The sequence below is a fragment of the Zophobas morio genome, unplaced genomic scaffold, assembly GCF_036711695.1.
Source record: "Zophobas morio isolate AGI-343-1 ecotype UQ-CSIRO unplaced genomic scaffold, CSIRO_AGI_Zmor_V1 ptg000599l, whole genome shotgun sequence".
NCBI classification, from domain to species: domain Eukaryota; kingdom Metazoa; phylum Arthropoda; class Insecta; order Coleoptera; family Tenebrionidae; genus Zophobas; species Zophobas morio.
The window spans coordinates 106,657-127,935 of record NW_026972702.1 but is presented as its reverse complement, the minus strand read 5'-3'; the positions used below and the strand labels follow the sequence as shown (position 1 = coordinate 127,935).

Sequence of the window (21,279 nt, the reverse complement as noted above, 5' to 3'; positions counted from 1 at the left end):
TATATTTTTTAACCTTCATATTAACATAAGAGTTCTAGCAATATATACTATGTTAAATTTTAACGTTGTGGGAGAGGGATAATATTTAACCAATTTAAAGGATTTTTTTAAGGGGATAGTATGTTGCTTCTAGCCAATCATAAATACTTTAAAGTGGACTGAAGACAGCTTAACGCTTTTTTAGACCAATAAGTTCATAAACGGCTACAAAAGACAGCAACTAGTTTTCAGAGTTTGTTATTGCAATGACGGCTATACATATGTAAACATTGTCTAATACTTTATTTTATAAAATAATAGAAAATTTGCTTTAGGCATACTAGTAATTTAATTGGGTTCAAGGCTTTTATGTATAAGCTTAAAAAGTTTACTTAAGAAACTTCGTTAATATTTCAGTACCTTAGCGAGCCATTCGTTTATTATTGGTTACTATACTGTTAAATAGAGTAGCGTAAATATTGAAATTACTTTTTAGGCTCCGAGCAGTATATACCAATAAAAAAAACTATAATATATGGGGCTAATTATAAAATACTTGTATACTAATAATACCCTTTAAATCATTAGTGCACTGTAATATAGCTTGTTAAGTCGCCATATTATCAGAAAGTTAGAAAAAAATTGATTTAAGTATCTAACTATGTTTTGTGAAAACAGTTTACAAATTCTACTTGCCCTTTAACTACTTAGTGTTTTTAAGAGCAAACGTTAAATAATTGTAAAACGTTTTAGCCTTAAAACATATTTTTAAAAAAAATCTAACAAATAACTTTAAATTAAAAAGACTAAAATACCAATTTTTATTTAAACACTTTTAACTGGTTATACCGTAGATTTTAAAGATTAAATCCCTAGATTCAATATTCTTCAACTAACTGTGTTACATCTTTAGGTCTGCAACAAACGAATAAAGTAAAGGAGAAGACATTGTATTACACAAAACAATTTAGCATTTTATTATCTACCAATAAATTTTGTAAAGAATGGTGTAATATCTTACATCTAAAAAGAAAATTTACCGAATCTTAAATTTAATGGTGTTATAAAAGGTTGCAACCTTCTTTACCCTTCGCTGTTAGTGGCTTTGGCTTAATCTGTTAAGGGATGTCGAGTTTCGAGTCGTCTACCGGTACTATTTTTTTGTCATTCAACAGATCAACTCTTTCACGTTTATAAAGTCCAATCTTCCTATAATATACTACTTGAAATGTTGATTTTACTTAATTATTTCCGATGTTTTTTATTAGATTTAAAATCATTAAGTATACAAGGAAAGCAATCATCAGAATTTTTGTCTTGGGCGAAGCACTTAAAAGCCTATATTTTGACGCTAAACCTATGTAAAGTTTTAAACCAGGACTATTTTTTGAAAGACTTGAAAAGGTACTTCCATTTTGTACTATTTAATAAAAGTAAGAAGCCAAAGGGCCAAGGTTAACATGCTTCCGTCTTCACTTTTGCTTTATTATATAAAAACTTGCATATTATGTAATCACTGCATTATAAGAGAGCAAAAAAGCAGAAGGGGGGAGGGAAGTCTAAAGAGCCTCAAAGATTAATTTAAATCTGACTTAATTATTATAGCAATAATGTTTGGTGTCTGACTCATGGATAGGGTTAGGGTTAAGGGTTAGGGCTCCTAGCATTTAATTAATGTCATGATTTTTTTTTGTTAACTATATTTTACACTTTTTACGAAGCTTTCCACTTCGATTTGAGTCCTACAGAAGTTGGAAGGAATTATTGCGCCTGTACCTTTTTGAAGAGTTGAGAACGCAATTAAGCATGTGTTGGAACTATAAAGAGGAGATGTGCTATTCTTTAATTACCAACAACTTTCAGCGTGAAAAAAAGAAAGTAGCTAATAAGTCGACAATATCAGTATCAATCAATAGGAAAGGTACTCATCAGATTTTTTTATTTTTTTTTAAATTAATTTTTCTGAGGCTATCAAAACTGCACTCTCACAATTTTCAATTAAACAGATCCCACTCTTCGGTTTGAGCTACTAAAAAACAGTATAGTGGTCATTAAAAAAATAGATAACAAAGACCTTTCTTGTGATTCTGGTACGATAAATTTACAATAGTTTACTTACAGTTTCGTTAGTGATGTTTAAAGCGACTAGATGGGTTTAAGGTTAAAACCAGAGACTCAGTCTACCGTAAGGGCTAATATTTAATAATTATTGGTCTTGCAAAGTTAAATACCGCCAAATTCTTGTTCTTTTTATTACCGTGACAAACCTTTTTTTCTAACTTAATTTTAAAACAAGCTGATTAACCTTGCAATAAAATTTAATAGGAAGACCAGATCATATTTTTGGTTACATAAATGAAATTTTTGAAGAACAAGAAAATATATTAACTTCAATAACCGTTGACCCAGATATTTACAAAAATTTTAATCCTTTAGAAAATACATTTTTAAAGTTTATATATTTCGAAATCTCTATTATGGTGTCATTAAGAATTTTTCGGTCCATGGAAAGCGCCATGCCTTTAAAATTTATAAATGCATTGCTTAAAGGAGAAAGAATTTACCATACTGCAAAGGACTTAACTGACATTCGGACAACAGATTGTATACCATATTATAACCACCTAAATCCTTCTCAAAGGTAAAGCATTATTTTTTTGGATTTATACACTAATAAAAAATTTAAATTACAAATTAGGAATTTGATACTGAATGTATTGGAGTTGGTACAAGGTAAAGCTAATAAATTACAAGTACAACTTGTCAAAGGACCTCCGGGGACAGGAAAAGTACGCTTAGCTACTATTAAATACTCTAATCTAGCGAGCATGTTGTTTAGACGGCTACCATTTCTACATTGCTGAAGTGTTTATTATACTTAAAGTCGGAAAGGATTTTAGTCGCGGCACCAAGTTTGTATGCCGTAACTGAGCTGGTTAAGAAAACTTTGTTGACTTTCGACGACTGCTCTGAGCGTTGGTTTCGGATATCAAATATTTTAATAGTTGGAAACGAAAAAAGACTTGACACTATGCCTTGTAGTATAATAATTATTTCAGAATGACACAAATTTTTAATGTTATTTTAGGGATTGAACGTGTGTACATTAAGGAAAGACTTGAACGATTAAATAAGGCATTACTAAATATTAGGGAGGCAGTTGAGTTAGGCCCGGAAGTTGTAAACAGAGAAAGGTTAAAGAAAATTTACTACTTATTAAAAGATTTAAGTGAGAATAGTGATGATGATATCCAAGGTTAGTATTCACCTGAGGTGACTTATAGTTATTGTTATTGTTTATTATTAGCCCCTGTAATTTTGACTTTTAATACCTCGTATATATTAAACACGTATTTCACTATATTCCTCTTCCCTAGCTGAGTAAAATATAACACATGGTGGTATCGAAAGTAAGTTTAGGTCAACGCCGGTAGCGGTTATAGTATTGCAAAAGGTGTTATACCAATAATTGGCAGGGGGTAGAGGTAAATGGTAAACTGGAATTCTCCTTTCAAATTTTTTGAGGGAAGGAGCCGGTATTGGGTGCTAGAGTTAATTTCATCCTACAAGAAGAGCATTATAAAAACTATTTTTTTTTTAATGTTTTTAAAAAGGTCTTTATCTAGTATTATATTCTAAATTAATTATTAAGTAAAATTACGAGAGAACTATGAGACTTACTGCAAAAAATTAGAAATCTTTTAACTTTGTGTTATTTTTTTGAAAATTATACTCTCAAGATGCTTAGTGACTATAAGATGTAAGGTTTAACAGGTACCAAAAATATTTACGGGCATGTTCCTGCTTTATTTTATAGAATTTAGAAGTACCCCTTTGAGGTTGTATAACTTTTTTTTTTTTTTTTTAATAATTGGGCGTTTCCCAAAACTGTGGAAGTGAATGGCTTAAGTAAAATAGTTATTTTAATTGTTGCGCGTTAAATAAATACTTTTAAGCATGTTTTTTTGGTGTAGCATCATATAACTAAGTATTAAAATTTGTGTTACAGGTGATAGTACGGCAAACATACCGCCTTTAGCTTTAAGTTTTCTGATAAGAACTTTTAACTCAAAGAGCTTTGATTCTTTTAAAACATACTGGGAGAGCTGTCTTAGAGTATTTTTCGTGACTTTAATAGAAGGTTAATCCTTATAATACTTCTTTTAATTCTACATCGAATTGACCGTTGCTTTTCAAGCGCTGCAAACTATTTTCAACGAACTGCCTCAACACTCTTTTACGTCTACTTTTAAAAATAAAGATGTGTCAATTGACTATATAGAGAAAACAATAGAATTTTTTACTACTATAAAACTTGACTTTTCAAAAAAAAAAATTTTTTACGGAAATCAGCTTCTTTTGTTGAATAACATTTTGCGAAAAATTGAAGTTAAAAAAGGCTTTGTTACTAGTAATGAAGTGCTAAACGAGGCAAATATTGTTTTTTTAACTCTTGCCGTGGCAGGTAGACTTGTAATATATTAACTTGATTATTAATAATATAGCCGTGGGTCAAAATTAAGGACGCAAGAGTTTCAAGAGCCAGGTGTTTACTATAGCTATTATTGACGAAGCGAGTCAAGTACAAGAAGCAGATATGGCTTTAGTGTTTGCCTTTAACAAATTAAAATGTCTTGTTTTAGTAGGTCCGTCTTTAAAATAAATATGGATTAGTTTAATAACGAAGCTATAAACAATAGGTGATGAAAAGCAACTTCCACCTGTCGTCTTATCACGGAGGCTACTTAAATTAGGATACAATAACAGTCTGTTTCAGAGGTTACTTAAGCTCGAATATCCTTACCTACTATTGGATGTACAATATCGAATGCATCCACTAATAAGCATGTGGCCAGCCAAAACGTTTTATGAGGGGTTACTCATAAGTAAGATTTATAAAGGTAACATGCGTTTCTTTATAATATGAAGGTCACAAAACAGATGGAGACAACGTTCAGTCGGGGATGTATTGTAAAATATCAGATGTACTAACTATTTATGATGTTCCACTAAGTAATCATGAAAAAAAAACTGAACGTGGTTATTATAATGAAGGCGAAGAACTTATAATTAGGGAACTAATATCCAAGTTTAAGCGAGAGAGTAAAATATTTTTCTGCGAAAGAATTAGATTTATATAACATTAATTTCAATTTCAATGAGAAGGACGCGACCTACAATCGATTGGTGTGATTTCGCCTTACAAAGAGCAGGTTAAGCGGATGCTAGACCTAGATAATGTTAAGAGGTGCATCTCTCCAAGCGTGTCCAATGCTTATCCATTAGTCCAAGTTAGCACAGTAGACGGGTTTCAAGGCCAGGAGTTTGACCTTGTGATTCTCAGTACAGTAAGTTGATTATCTAATACTCGTAGGTTTCTAGGCCGAACTTTACCTGCTACTTAATGAAAAGGTTCGTTCTAACACCAGTGGATCAATAGGCTTTCTAGATGACGCCCGAAGGCTCAATGTGGCTATAACAAGAAGTAAATATATGATGGTAGTTGTGTGTAATCAGAGAACTCTCTCGAATAATGGTGAAACTTAACTTTCATTAGTTTAAAGTTCTTTCTATCTTATACACTAATGCCTATAGAACTTTGGAAAAGTTTTTTAGGGTACGTATTAGAACATGGAGCTATCTACAATAAAGGAGATGAAGTGTCTTTGGAGAAATTGTTGATCAACGAATTGATAGAGACAAAGAAAGTTGAAGGTTTAATTAGATTCCTTTTCATGGGTACGTTGTAAAACTTTGCTATTAGATATAGAAAAATTGTCAATGGGGAAAATATGGGAAGTAAAATTTTCTCATGTTTTTAAAAAAAAAATCGAAAAAATTCACATAAAAAAAAGTTTAAAGTTTTTATTAGGACAATTAATAAGATTTTCTCAAGGTTGTTGTTTATATAAATTTTAGGCTTCACAGTTTATTTCTATCTATTAAGGAAAATGGCCGCGCCATCCCTTAAAAATGACAGAACGGATAGGTTTGATGTTTGAAGGGGTATTCGTTATCTCTAAAATCCTAAACGCTTTTCTAATAATAACTGTTGATGTGCATCGAGGTGTTTTGCTTACTAAACAAATAGCTGTACTATATTAATAGTGATGTTTGCTTGCAGGTTCCAGCCGTTGTAAACAAATATTAATTACCTGGGACCTGGTAGAAAACAATGATTTTGAAAGAGCAATAAAAAACGTTGAAAATAGTACTTTAATTATATTACTTTTACGAATATAGATTTGTTCTTTTTTTTATAGATTTATTGCTTTATACTGATGAGTATATTAAGAGATGTAAAGAAAGAGATGATGCAGGTGGCATGACTTGTCCATTGGAATGGGCAAAAGATGAGAGTTTTGTTTGGTTTAAAAAGAAAGAAGAAAATGGTAACCGATGTTGAAAAGATGGCGTACAGACTCAACTTTCTAATCTTACGTATAAGTGATGCTCGAGGGAACAGAAGTTCTCTTGCCCAAGTTGTACGACCTAGACGACAAGCTTGTCAACTTTTTATGGAGGGACCACAAAGGTTTTGCGTCCCAAGCTCTTCCTCTTTCCCTTAGCAATGACGAAAAAAAAATTGTGGAATGTAAACATAATTTACTGATAATGGGAAGAAGCGGTTTGCTATAACATAATTAAATTTATTAAGTAAATTGGATTTTATCAATATTCGAATAACCTTATAGGTACAGGAAAAACTACTGCCATGCTCTATCGGTTGCTATATTACGAGATCTGGAGCCAAACAGTATTGAGGTTTTAACTTTGTTTATGTACAGTATATAACTATAAAAGTCTCTTCAACTAAAGCAAACTTAACGAGTACGAAGATAAGTTTGAAGAAAAAAAGGGCCATCAGCTTTTAATAACAGTAAAGTAAGTTTAACAATCACTACTACATTAAGTTGGTAAAATAAATATACTTTTATTTTAAGAAAGCTATTATTATACTTACTTCATTAAGTGTAGTAGTACCCAGATATAAATTATTTTATTAAAACTGTGTTATTATTTCTAGTTATACTATGTTATACTTTCCTTCTTTTAAAATATTCCTTTTTCCTTTTGTAAATATATATTTGGTTAACTGTAAATCTCTAGGTAACGAAACTTTTATAAACAAACTCTTTTTAAATGTTATTCGTGTAGCTAATTGTACTTATCTTAGCCCTATGTTATGTAAGTCCGTTAAAGAAGAATACTCAGCGCTACTGAAAACTATGATGAATATTGAACAAAGTTTCCAAGACTCTAAATAGAACTTATATTACCAATTATCTATTTGACTAATTTAAATAGTCCAGTTACCTAATCCATCTGAAAGTAAATTGGAATTGCGTGATTTCATTAGCTGTGAAGACGACGCTTTCCCAGTTATAACAACTTACGACAATTTTCTAAATTTAATTAATCAAAGCCTTTCTTTTCCTGTAAGTTTCTTTCACTAATAATAGAGAAAAAGAGATATATAAATTATAATGTTCAAGTTTCCGAAGAATCCTTTAGTTAAAGTTGACTACAATATATTTCAATTTGGCTTTTTCCCTCGTGTGGATACATCTTTGAACATTTCATGTGCGTTGCTATACACAGAAATAATGGCCTTCATTAAAGGTTCGTTAACTACATTTCGCTGTATTGCTGATACAACCCAATCATGCAACAGGGAGCGTGCAATCTATCATGTCAGACAATGGCTATATAAAAGTAGAGGATTACCTCAAAATTGCTAATCAACGTTCTTCTATATTCGATGTTTCTAAAAGGTTACAGTTAATGTTTTGGTATTATAATTGTTTTAATGACTTAAAATGAACACTGGAGGTTGTGTATATACAAGGAGTTTAGAAAGTATCAGTTTTGGAAAAATACTAAAAATTTTGAAGACACAGCCGACAGAGTAAACGCGTATACGTATATATTTCGTATCCATACATGCAAATTTGGTGTGTGGAGATAGTTCATCATAATATTAAAGTTCAGTACATGTTGCAGTGAACTAACATAAGTTTTTAATAGGAAGAAGGATTGCTCATAACCTTTAAACAATATTTAACCGATATTATTCTTTAGAATAGCAGTACTTTTTATTATAAAATATTATGTTAGGTTTTTATTATATACAAAGCAGTAAAAAGGGAAGTTGAAAGTGGCATTTATAAAGGTTGCTCTTGGTTCACCTGGATTTGGGTTAAATTTAGTTACGCAGCGCTCGTATCTTTAATAAGGCCGACAAGTGGATTTCATATACGTCGATGAGGTGCAGGATTTAAGCCCCGCACAGCTCTATCTATTACGCTATATTTCAACTAACTCAACTCAATTTATATTTGCTGGGGACACCGCTCAAACTGTATACCTTATAAATGTTCTAATTGTAAATTTTGTATTACTTATTTTCTTGTAAAAACTTTGAGAACTTCACTTCTAGTTAAATACAAATTTGTATTATAATTATTTTATATATAGGTTTGTCACGGGTGCTCATTCCGTTTCGAGAAGCTCAAAGATTTATTTTATAATGAATTCGGGTTCAAGAAAAACTTTGAACAACTGTCCCTTCTGCAAAACTTTCGCACGCATAGAGGTAAACACTTTCAAAAATATGTCTAAAAAGGCCCCTAAGGATTTTTTATTAATAAAAGGTATCGGAAATGTTTCTTCAATATTAATAGATATGATGGTACGGTTTTTTCCAAACTTTATTGGAGACAAAGAAAAAGAAAATTTTGAGCGTTGCGGTATAATTATTATTGATGCTATTTCGTAAGTTTTAAAATAAACTTTTTACTAAATGAGGTCCCCAGCCTGTTTTTTTACTGGACAAAACTGATATCCTTGAGGAACTTTTTAGTAAAGAATCTTTAGTGAGCTTTGGCTCAGAACAGGTTTTACATACTCAAGTTGGTGCACTAATAGCCTATCAGACGTCCAAAACGACAATGTATAACTAACAGGCAATCTTGGTAAGAGATGAGGCCATGAAAGAAAAGGTAAGAGCCATAAGTAATGAGGAGGTTTTAGTATTAACCGTAAGCGAGGCTAAAGGTACAAACCGGCACCTTTCGTAGTAGTTCATAAGCATTGAAATATATATAACACATACAGGCTTAGAATTTGATGATTGTCTTGTCTACAACTTTTTATCCAGTTGCCAAGAAAAAGGATTATGGCGACAGATTTATAACTTTAGAGATCTCGGTGTGTTACTTAGTTTATAGTAACTGAATGCCGTTACCTCTGTTTTTTCTAGGAGTGAGACCTCCAAAGTTCTATATGGATAGCCACGCCTCATTGTTTAGAGAACTATCCATGTTCTATGTTCTGGTTACCCGCGCTAAAGAAAAATTAGGTTATCGGGCAACTTTTTAAGTTGGTGGCAGGTAATATTTTATTTGTAATTAGTAATTTTTGAAGAAAGAGAGGAGGCTAGACAGCCCATGATAGCGCTTTTACAACATGAAAAGCTCGTAAGTACGCAAAGATTTAGTAGCAATATTGTGTCTTTATTTATAAAAAGGTATTACATCTTTGAAGTCGTAAATAATATATTCCATTTTACTTAACACAAGTTCGTCAAACGAGACATGGACCAAAAAAGGAGAATTGTTCTTAGAGAAAAAGCAGTTCTCTAACGCATTTATTTGTTTTACGAAGGCAAATAATAAGGAGTTAGCTACACGTTGTAATGCCATGAGCTTAGAGTTCAGAGCAGATACGTCAGATTTAAGTCTCTATGAAGAGAAGAAGTGTTATATGGACGCGGGTTCCTTGTTTTCTTCTTTAAAAAACAAATATTATGAAGATGCAGCCAGGTGTTATTCAAAAGGCCGATGTTACCAGAAAGGTTGTGCGAGTTTGCAGTACCTACCTTTAAGCTTCGTACGATATCCTGTCACGTCTTATAATGCTAGCTGCGAATTTCTATGAGGTATGTCAAAAATGGGCTGAGGCCGCCGAATGCCTCGAACATATGAAAAACTTTAACTCCGCTTTCGAGTTGTACATAAAAGCTGAAGAAGTGCAACGCGCAATACAGTGCTTAGTAAAGGGAGCCTCGTTTGAGTTTGGTAACCACTTTGTAATACACATAACGTATCTAACTTTATAAGGCATAATAACATAACATTGCTACAATCAAGGTGTTACTTTCCTTGAAGAAGCAATCCAAAAAAATAAAGATAAAAGCCTCTATTGTACTAAACTCATAGAAGCTAAAAATGAAAGTATTCAAAAAGGTTGTGTTTAAGACTTTCTACACCAAATTTTGCCGCGGTATTATCTACATTTCTACTACAATCTGAATCAGGGGCGGTGTATCACCGGAACAGAAATAATAAAGATTCTATGATGTATTTTGTTCGTCTGTTCCCAAATTTGGAGCAAATGAAAAAGTTTCTATCAAAATCTTATCCTAAAGAATTACTGCTATTAGAGAAAGAAAATGACAATGATTCCGAGTCGGCCGAGACCTACTTGAAGTTGTTTGCCTATGAAGAGGCAGCCGCATGCTACCTTAAAGCAAACAACTATCAAGAGGCACTGAGTTGCCACGTCAGACTACTTAGGAGCCAAATTTGCCCTTGTATGCTGTAATAACTAGACACTTAAAATTTGGTTTACTAAAAATACTTCTTGGGAAACGTAATTCTTACCGTTAATTTATAAGCTTTCTTATATCGCCTTCTTTATATAATAATAGTTATTGCGGAAAACAAAGTGATTAGGTTCGATGGTAATACTATAGAGACTTTAGAGAAAGCCAATAGAACTGTCAAAGTGGAGAAAAACTTCCAGTGCCAATGTTTACTAAAAGAGTTAAAGTTTTATAATTCCTTGGTATCTCTAGAAAATACCGTGTCATATAAAGATTAGTTATTCTATATTAACATTTTTAGTTACATATAGAACAAAGTCTTCTCGATGATATATACAAGGAGGTTAAAAATGAAGTTGGTGCCTGGTATTTAAAGCTTTATGTAGCCCAGCACGCTATTAATTGTTGTCGTGACAACTGGAAGAAATTAAGCTGTTATAACACCGAGTTACAGATGGTCATATCGAAGTTTATTCAAAGCTGTGTTCCAAGTAAGCTTCTATGTCGCTTTTCATATATTCCCTCTCTTCATGACGTCCTATGTCACTTAAGAAAAACGGTCGGCACAGGCATTGGATAACAGAAACCTGGAAATTTTTAGGGATGTAGTAGAATACTTTGGAATGCAATTATCGAATTCTGTAATCTCCACCTGCATTACCATCTCTGCTGATATGGACTCATCCTTGTCAAAACAATTCCAGAAAGTAAACTCTGTGGGTTGGTAAATATAGCTAACTATCGTTAGCATATATTAAAAATTCTGTACCCTTTAGGGACATGCGATAAACTGTCCTCTGGTCTCATCAAATATTTTGATTATTACACCTTTTGTGAGGTGGCCGAGGGGTTATTAAGGCAGTTAAGCCTCGATGTTTCCTATAAAGTAATTGAATGCATAAACAATAATCTGGAAGATAATAAAGAATGGTAATTTTTATTTGAAAAAAAAAACTTGCAAAAAAATTTCTCTATCCTCTTAATAAAGCCAAAAATATAGTTTCCACGAACTTACTGACATGCTCCAAATCTTATTTGAGGAATTAATGAAAGTAGAACCTTTAATTTCAAAAGAGAAGCTCTGTGAACTGGAAGGCATGAAAAAAAAATACTGTCTTGAACTTAAAAATTTTTTGTTTCCAAGATTTTTCCCCTCGGGTCTTGATAACGCCGCCCTTGTAGTAGAATTAAGGCAAAACGAAAAGATGCGGGCACCACTTGAATATTATATTACCAACTGTAATGTTTCTTATATATATTAGTTATTGTGGTTAATGAGAGGCTGACTGACAACGTTACTTTATAATTATAGATCTAAGTAAATCCAACTTTAACGAAAACACTCTCCTCACATGGCTGCTTCAAGCCGAGTTGTTCGATGAAACATTTCTAAGGAAACAGTTGTTTATAATAGGGGACAGGCTAAGAAACATTTGTACTTTCACAGCTTACTTACATTCTTATCATTTTTTACAGCAACCATATATATAAACACTAATATAAATTAACTGTTTTCAATTTGTTTATAGATAAAACGGAGGAGCTAATGTTTAAGATACGTGAAATATTTTTAGTGAGGCGGAGCTTTCCTCTAGACCGCTTAAATTATCATTACCAGGAGAGTTTTTACGTACTTAAAAATTTACTATTAATGACGCTTACTCGAGTTGACAACCACTCTACGAAGTTTGTTTCACCACACATTTTTATTAAGCTTTTGGAGAAACATTGCGTTTTCTTACTCATTCAATACACACGCGTTCGTAATTTACTGTTAACTTATTCTCTGGCTTCAGATTGGGTAGGATTCTTATATTTTTACTTCATTAATACGTTCTAAATAATAATTTCAAGATTTGCCGTAAAAATAAACGGTTCACGGATGTGATAAGATTTATGTCTAAAGTAAATGCTGTTGTTTATAAAACACAAGAACTTGATTATAAAAACGACGCAGGGAACATCGAAAGTGTCTATGCGTACACCGGGTATAGAAATTCATACGAATGGAAGGCAAGCGTGATGCGTTATGACATAGAAAGAGGAAACGTTGCCTTTAATTTAAAAAAGCAAGAAAAATTGGAGCCTATTTTAGGTGAACATTTAATAAAAGTTCTCGAGCTTCTTTGTCTCTCTTTGGAAAGACTAAGCTTGCCATATACTAATGGAGAAGCTAAAGTTCAGCGTTGGGTAAGAATGACAAGTCTTTTTAGTGATAAGACAAACAAAAAAAATGTGTCGTCAGTAATTAAAAAGATGATAAATTTGTATATTTGTATTTTAATTAACATAAAGGAAGTTAACAGTAACAAATATTTTGCTGATAAATGGTTGCAAAAACTCAGGTAAGAAAACTCTAACTTTGAATTTTTTTTTTCATTTAACTGAATTTCATATAAAAAGATTTGCAACATATAGTGAAATTTTTCAAAGTGAATTTAAAGAAGACCGTTCATTTTTATATATTTTAGAGGACTTAAATATAGAAACAATAGAGGATAAATTTTTTTCATATCTGAAGACTGCGGGCGATACTTTAATAACTATTAACATCAACAGAAGACCCATGACAGAAGAAAAAAGTTTTAGAAAGGCCTATTATTATATTGAAATGGGAGAATATCCTGCGTTGACGCTCAAGAAAGAATATCTTAAGAATTTTAGTGAAAGCTTTGTGAATAGTTAGTATGTACTTTGCAGCGTCACAGTTATTGATTAATTTTATATTTTTAGAGTCTATGGAGGAAGTTACTAAGTTAAATACAGTTAAAACTATAGAAAATATGGTTTTCACTGTTCTCTTTCTAAAAGTCAAGTATTACGCAGCGAAATATCGAATGACCCAACTTTCTCGGCTGCAGCTTTCAAGTACTAAACTTTTATTATAAGTTTAAATAACCAATCTATTATTTACTAAAATTTAAACGTTAAACTGTAAAATGATATATGCTATTACGGCGAAATAAATTCCTTTAACTTACGCATTGGTTAGTACTTAAGCTGCAGTGAAATAACTTTTAGGTAACTCTGTCCTCCATGATTTACAAAGTAAAAAGCAAGAGCTTTAAGTATTTAAAGCTATAGACTTACCATTTTTCAAAGCCAAAAGGCGTTTAGTAACTTATCGTGGCCATAAACTTTTATTTTTCTTGGAATTATGCTCAAAGAAAATTTAATTTTTTACAGGAAGGAGAACTGAGTGCGAGTTACTAAAGGAGAAAAAAATTATCAGCAGAAAAACTGAAGGGGTTAAAGAATATATCCAGACGGTTTGCCGTGTTATAAAAAAAATGGAGAGTTTGATAAAGAAGTTTCAAAATTTAATATCAACTTTAAAAGAAGGCAACTTTGAATTTAGCTTAGAGGAAGCTAGGACCACAGTTGACAATCTATCGCAGAATTTGTCCGAAATTTTAAGTTGTAAAAGTTTAACTTTGCAAAATTCAGAAGAATTATATGAGCGAACAAACTACGTACTTAATTTTTTAAACACCAATACTAAGCAAGCTTCTAAAAAATTAACTAAAATAAGTTCGGATTGCAATGTTCCCATAAAATAACTAATTTATAAAAGAAGGATATTTGTTTTAGACTTAGCCTTATATGAAGGAAAGTTAATAAAGCATTATTTATTATTTGTGGAGAGCAAAAAACATATATTTAAGCTAATTTAAATTTAAACGTAAAATTATAGATTTTACGGGAGCATACTGCAGAGGTTATAAAGCTAACCTAGTCACTAATTTTTCAAACTGATTTTAATAATTTCGACTAAAATAATTTGCTTAACTGAAGAGATAAACAGGAGCCCACGGTTTTAATATAAGTAGCTATAAAGTAAAAAGTAAATTGTAGGCTCCAAGTAAGAAAAAACACTAGCCTGGTTTTTCTGGACTAAAATTTTGACAAGGACCCTAATTGTAGTGAAATGCTACTTAAAAAATAAAATTGTAAAAAAATAGTTGAGAAAGATCTTTAGCTTATAAAAATTAATGAAATTACAGAGAGCTGATTATAAATTGAAAACGGACGTGATTCCTATAACAAAAGTCACATTGAAGATAATTTAGGAGGCTAGTATATAATATATACTTATCCATGGTTTTCCTTCCCCTTCTACCCGTTAATACTACAATATGTCCTACATAACCAGCGAGCTCTTTTATACCGAGAAAAAAGTTAAATTGGATATCTATATTTGACCTCTTAACCTTTAGATTTTTATAAATAGTGTAAACAAAAATACCTTTTTTAAGTCTTCTACACAATAAATATTGAGCTTGCAACTATTATAAAAATTTTATTTCACCCAAAGATCTATACAGAAACCACGTTTACCCGGCACTTATTAATATTTTTAATAGCGTACAGGCTTGTTACTTTCATAGGGGCTGCTCGCATAGTATATATAGTCTAGTACCTAGGGCTATATAATAACAGCACTTATCTAACAGTGCAGTTAAGCACCAGAGGCAGCCAGACAGAATCCAACTGCCACTAGCAGCCCAGGAATGGAGCAGTAGTACTAGGTAAGCATTACTCATAATGAGGGCTTCTTGTAAACGCTTTCGGTAGCACCTATTTGCTACTAAACAATAGTTTCCTGCATGACTTAGCTGATTTTGTTAACGATTTAATAGTGAATGTGTTAGTTCAACCAGATCTCTATAGGCAAAACACAAAGGATCACTTCTAAGGGCAGTGCTAGTACTCAACGCGAAGATTTTACTTCCGCAAGGTTAATTAACCTATAGGTTTTCGAATCAATATATCCATCAGTCGATTCATACAAATCTTGCTAGCTAACTTAGTACAACAAATTTATAAATCTTTCCAAAACAAGAGAGCAAAGTGATCAAACGAAACTAAATAGGGTTCGCTGAAGGAAGACCGTCTTAAAAAAGATTGCTAACTCTAGGATTACCTAAACAATATCAGCAGGCGCGTAAAATGTAGAGGAGGGAGACTTCTTTGAAACGTTACTAAACGCTGGAGACTTTTTATGAAAAGCGAACTGATTTTTGGTCTTCTACTCTGGCAATATTTTGTAGTGTTATACGTTTTTGCCCCACTTCGCGTAGTGCTTTCCATTAAACTACTATAGTACTTTATATTTTTAATATTTAAGGAGTAGATTACTCGAGTCTCTTTATATATTATATTGGGGCAGTTATCTGTAAGTAAATATATAAAAATTTGTCAATAAAAAGGATTTAACTTATTTAACTTAAATTGAGACTACACTTATTGTGATTGCAAATTTAATTGCTGCCTTCTTGCAGTCGTTTGAACAAAATTGCAAAGAGTTAAAAGTAGGTAAAAAGGTGGCACTACTAACTAACTACTTTACAGTGTCTTCTGAAGAGCTCAAAGTTATGATCTTTCGTGTTTTATAGTTTTTTAACAAATTTTATTAAAACTCGACAGGTGGCCTGTATTCTTCTTTCAAACTTGTGTTTTGGAACTAGAAGCTCCCCTTCTTAACAGCCTTTCTTTTTTTACTTTAATAAAATCTATCTACCTTAAAAGTTTTTTATCCCCTCTTTTATAGAGCTACAAGGTTGAAGCTTGATTTTCTGAGATATTGCGGATACTATAGTAATGGGGCTCCCTTATGAGCAAGAGCATGTGTGTTGTAGTTCAAGGTGCCCCTCAAGATCCATTCCTATTGCGTTCTTAAAAATACCCACCCCTCTGAATGGAAACATTTACTTTAATTCGTTGGCCTTTCAAGGTTTAGGTTAGGAATTTTACTAGCTGAAGTTGGAGAAAATGCGGAGATTTTTTTTTTTAATTCGGTAATACGCTTTGGGCTCCGAATTTGGTTTAAAACAACTTTTAGCCAAAGAAGCACTAATAAAACTAATTTATTTTATTAGTAACACCAGCAGGGTTAAAGTCGGTTCTAGCCAAACTTTGACACGTTGAAATTAGGTTCAAAGGAGTTGTGCTAAGTTTTAAACCTCAAGGGCGTAAGATTTAAAGCTAAGAGGAGGTCAAAATTTACTTTTTAAAAGTAATTTGATCGCTAATAAAAAGATAAACATAAAATCAATTAAATTAATAACAAATTTAAATAAATTTGAAACTCTAATAAGAACGGGAAAAAATACTTGTAATAAAGTTTCCGTAAAAGATCCATAAACCTAAATTTCAGTAACTTCTTTAAATTTACTTATGTATAACTTTGCTGGACTCGCTAAATAATGGTGAATATAAAAGCTCTGAAGGCAATATGATTAGTATTGAATGATTGAAATCCTCTAGTTTTTCTTAAAAAAACTAGTTGAAGACAATTTATAACACATTATTTTTGCTTAAAAAAATGAACGTTTTTTAAACATACTGTACTATTTTAAATTGGTTTGCTTTACGTCAATTTCGCTATATTTTTGTCCTCTAAAATTTGGTTGAAGTGCGCTATCCCGTAATCGAAGCAATGGTAGTGTTGTTTTCTTCTTTTGGCGAAGCAGGTCACACCACATGGTTTTTATTGTTACGTAGAACAATTAACGTAATCTCCCAATGCGCTTAGGTTGGTACTACATTAGTAATAAAATGATTATATTTCATTTGTAGAATAATAATATAAAAATTACGGAAAGAGTGTAGAGAACAGTTTTAATTCATTAAAAAAAAAGAAAGCTTTACAAAGCTATCTATGCTGCTGGCGAGGGATTTTTAACTAACAGTGTTACATTTGTTTCCAAGAATAATCTTAATAAAGGCCTAATGAGGCCAAAGAAGTAGAAGGACATTTAACAGCAACTGTTCTTTATTGATTGTTAGTGACAGCTACTACCTCCAGTTATTTTGTTTCTTTTTCGGATGTGTTGGATAAGATATGTTACTCTTCTCGCGTACTATAGTGCCCACTGAAAGGTAGCGGTAGCAAAAGTTAATAATTATTTATTAACTATTAATTACGTTGCTCGCTAGATACCTAAATCAACTACTATACGCTACCCTTACATAAGACTAGACGCACACACAAAAACTGCTTGCGGAGCCTCGCAGAAAGATGTTTGACGTGTATACTTTTAAATTAAAACAGATGTTACAAACATCTTGAGCATTTGTTTTTCGGTAGTCTTATGAGAACATACAGAGGATAAATTTTATATGAAACGAGTTTAAATCCAAATAAAAGATTTTAACATTTTATTTTAGTTTTTTATCTCATTTTGTATCCCTACAACTTACTTACCAAGTAAAGTTTAAAGAAAAAACGAATATTGGTATCAGAAACCGCAAACATCAGTTACGACAGAACGCAAGGCCTCTGTTACCTTTAAAACTTGGAGAGAGCAATCGACTCGTGTATTAAAAAATAAAATGTAAGCTTAACCCTACATCGATTCCTTTTTACTTGTATTGATGCAGTTATCGTTTAGTTTGATAAGACTAATTAAACCTATTTATTTCTGTCTTTAAATCTCAAAAGCTCAGCATTAATATTTTGTGCAAGTTTACAAAGTAGACTTAGGTTTTTTTTAGACATAAGAAAAATTGAACTCTTTCCTTGAGGAGTCGTGCTAAGTTTGTATGGATGAAGAGATTCGATCATGCTATCCAGACTCTTTGAGTTCAAATTATATTTTTGTAGGCTTCCGGGGGCCCGTGTTAAGGTGGTTGCCGTTGATGTAGATAAACTTTTTAAAGACCTTTCATTAGCAAATGTGACTTTTATACTACTACTAATCTGAGTGTTGTTTTAATTATTCTTGCTAACTTACTACTATTATTTGTATTCAATAGTATCTATACATCATTTTCATTTTAATCGGCACTTTATGTATTTTCTTAACCAAAGTATAGGTAGTTCCTACAATGGTTTTTTTTTCTAGAACTCGCCTTTGTAACATAAAACTTTAATGGTTGACTAGGATATGATATCTTTTCTTAACTCTTAATAGGTATTTAAGTTATTGAGCTTGCATTCTACTTCTGTTCCTTTAACAGTTGGGAAGTTGGCCGGCGGTAATTTTAGAGGAGCAGCTCGTATTTATATGACAAAGTTAAATACCTAAATGGTATATATACATAAGAGGATAATGTTAAATTAATAAAAAATTAGGTAATTTTGAGTTAATATTCAATTTTAGTAATGAAAATCGTTATGTAATCATCATTTAAATTTAGTGAGAAGGTTGTGCAGTGTGTAAAATCCATAATTTATTTAATTAATAGAAAAATATGGCTTCCTGCGTTAGAGGTTCAGAACTCTCAATTAAGTCCAAGATGTTTTTAATTTTGGCCGTAAAATTTTTGTGCATGTTTTTAGGAAACGCTCTAAAACATGCTCAAGGTACGAGGCCGAAGTTCAAAAAACCGCATGTACATAACCAGTAAAGTTGCTAACTTTAGTGAGTATTAATTATACTGAGTGTTCACATCTTTGTCGCGTTATGGTGGTTCCAATGCCATTTTGCGGAAGTGTGCGTCGTGATATGTTTACCTTGGTCTTCTTTATGTTTGCCAGTTTTAAGTTATTCATTGGCAATCAGAATCGATTTCCGCCAGAAAGTAAAGTTTTTAAAAGAGCGTATGGTCATTAGGTAAGTTGAGGCTTGCACCCTATCAACGTCAATCGGTGTTTTAAACTAGATTCGCTACTACTTATTTAATTTTTTTATTAGAAAAAGAATTTTTTAAAGAATGAAAGTAATAATACGTATATTTTTTTATGCAATTCCATAAGAATATAACAAGAGATTTATATGATCTTGGGCATGAAAGTTCACGGCTTTACCTTTAACAATATTCACATACTTGGCAAATTTCTAGGACATGTCCTTATCTCATTATTTTTCTCTCTTTCTGTGTCTTATGCCGGCGGCAAGCATCCTTACTTTAATAGTCAATCTTATAAGTCATTATAAAAACTTTATTAAAGATGGCCTTACCAACGCCCTATTTCTAAGTGTATGACATAAATGACGTTGTAGAATTCGTTGAATAGACCACTTAAAAAGCCAACTAACATATTCTCAATATCGTAAGTCGCCAGTAACATGGAAACTGTAATATACTCATTCTACATCAGTTGTGAAGCCTTGTACACTTACCCCTAAACCGAAGTTACGCGAAACCCCAGGCGCTTTTTAAGATTGCCACGTATTTTTTTTCGCATTAAACTGCCATCTATAGACTTTAATGTTGTGGTTTTGTTCCACAATAACAGTTTTATTGGTCGCTCAATGTAATTAGCCGTTAATGCTTTTGGCCCCATGTTAGTGTCGGCGGAAAAATAAGTTTGAACTTAAAAAAAAATTTAGTAAGTTTTACTCTATACTGTTAACTTTTTTAATGTTTAAATGGATAGAAATCCTCAATTGATGACCTTTGGTCTCTCAAACGCATAGGAAGGTCAGTGAGTCCAATAGATCCTGATTTTGAAAAGGTTTGAGATTTTATACTTATTTTTTATTCTCGACGTTATTCTATGTAAGTCAAGTTTTGCGAGACTGGTTAAAAGAAGAAGAAAAATTATGATTACGATTATAACGGGGTTCATAGGGGTTACAATGATTGTTTTCGAGCATTCTGACCTTGAAAATGAAATATCTACATCTGATTACGAAGAGTATGTCCCTGTGCATTCTGAATCTAATAACAAAACATTTACTTCTGATGAGGAAACCGTGGATGGTCCACCTTTAATTTCTTTCGGTACTTTACTCTTCATAGGAAAAAAGCGGACATCTGCAGTCAAAAGAAGCACCCTCTCACTCTCGTATTCCCCAGAGATCTATTATATTTTCAATCCCTAGAACACGAGGAGCCGCGCGGAATTTTATGACTAGATTGGATGGTTAAATCGCTAATTGTTGACTCAAAAATTACTGTTTTTGCGTTTTATACTAATAGAGGAGGTGTTTTAAGACGAAAAAATTATAATGAAAACTGTAGGTATGTTGGACCTACGATAATTTAGAAATAAGTGCTCTTATTGGTTCCTGTACTTTGCAGGCTGCTGGAAAATTAGCCAACTCAGAAGTGCTAAAGTGTGGTCAGTTTTTATACTGGAAATATATTAATGTATAACGACTAAAGTATGTTTTGAATTCCTAATAACATGTTTGCTCTTCGACGTCAGGAAAATTAGAGATTCTCAGGATACATTTGCTCCAGTTCGGCGCCTTGGGATTTTATTTATTCTCATTGTACCGAGTACTATTCCCCTTTATGAATTTGTACTATAGCACAGCAGAGAATATAGGATCCTTAACCTAAAGACGGCAAAGGTCATTAAATCAAGTAACCTAGTAAGCTTTGAACATATCCCCTAAAATACAGCAAAGACGATACTACTGAAAAAACAGGAACCAAAACTAGAAACACAATGGCGCATGTGTTTATTAATTAAATCAGCCTGCCCCATCGTTATCGACCCTATTATACGACCAGTAATGCAGCAAACAAAACACGAAAAAGAAGGCAGCTATGAGGCGGAAAACAACGAGAAAAGCATAAAAAAAGAACATAAATCAAACAACAGATACTATGACCCCAAATAAAGTGCAAAAATGATGAGGCGGAAGAAAAGAATATACGGCATATTTAAGGCATCAGTCGCAGCAGACAACCTTTTTAACCCATTCTCAAAAATCAAGAGCAAACTACCACTAGTCAACCACTTCACTACTTTATCGCAGGACACCTAAAAGGATAAGAGCGAAACGAGAACTAAA

At 32.3% G+C, this 21,279-nt stretch overlaps 1 protein-coding gene across 1 annotated transcript; it reads left to right on the top strand.

Annotated features, from left to right (window-relative positions):
• The first annotated feature begins 1,078 nt into the window (after window positions 1–1,078).
• Window positions 1,079–14,163, top strand: LOC135121486 (uncharacterized). The gene is made up of 52 exons (XM_064045798.1): window positions 1,079–1,129; window positions 1,248–1,383; window positions 1,701–1,900; window positions 1,986–2,069; window positions 2,305–2,620; window positions 2,678–2,768; window positions 2,819–3,017; window positions 3,068–3,235; window positions 3,989–4,120; window positions 4,178–4,444; window positions 4,503–4,625; window positions 4,680–4,865; window positions 4,921–5,082; window positions 5,146–5,327; window positions 5,392–5,515; window positions 5,575–5,694; window positions 5,744–5,875; window positions 5,927–6,046; window positions 6,104–6,190; window positions 6,243–6,371; window positions 6,428–6,607; window positions 6,675–6,744; window positions 6,799–6,864; window positions 7,157–7,227; window positions 7,288–7,418; window positions 7,476–7,602; window positions 7,655–7,754; window positions 7,813–7,888; window positions 8,098–8,152; window positions 8,217–8,341; window positions 8,458–8,575; window positions 8,634–8,729; window positions 8,788–8,876; window positions 8,946–9,036; window positions 9,097–9,189; window positions 9,242–9,340; window positions 9,394–9,508; window positions 9,561–9,835; window positions 9,903–10,058; window positions 10,131–10,226; window positions 10,298–10,573; window positions 10,691–10,827; window positions 10,887–11,076; window positions 11,138–11,305; window positions 11,362–11,515; window positions 11,574–11,824; window positions 11,898–12,020; window positions 12,115–12,386; window positions 12,440–12,930; window positions 13,145–13,266; window positions 13,319–13,453; window positions 13,772–14,163. Exons 1-52 carry the CDS (start codon window positions 1,105–1,107, stop codon window positions 14,143–14,145), a joined length of 7,905 nt encoding a protein of 2,634 aa, XP_063901868.1. The 5' UTR covers window positions 1,079–1,104; the 3' UTR covers window positions 14,146–14,163.
• The last annotated feature ends 7,116 nt before the right edge of the window (window positions 14,164–21,279 follow it).

Excerpts from the sequence above, each read along its gene's own strand:
- LOC135121486 (XM_064045798.1), top strand. The coding sequence starts at position 1,105 with ATGTCGAGTTTCGAGTCGTCTACCG. Across the intron at positions 6,047-6,103 it reads AACTGTTGATGTGCATCGAG|GTTCCAGCCGTTGTAAACAA; the intron begins GTGTTTTGCTTA and ends GTTTGCTTGCAG. Across the intron at positions 7,603-7,654 it reads AATAATGGCCTTCATTAAAG|GGAGCGTGCAATCTATCATG; the intron begins GTTCGTTAACTA and ends ATCATGCAACAG.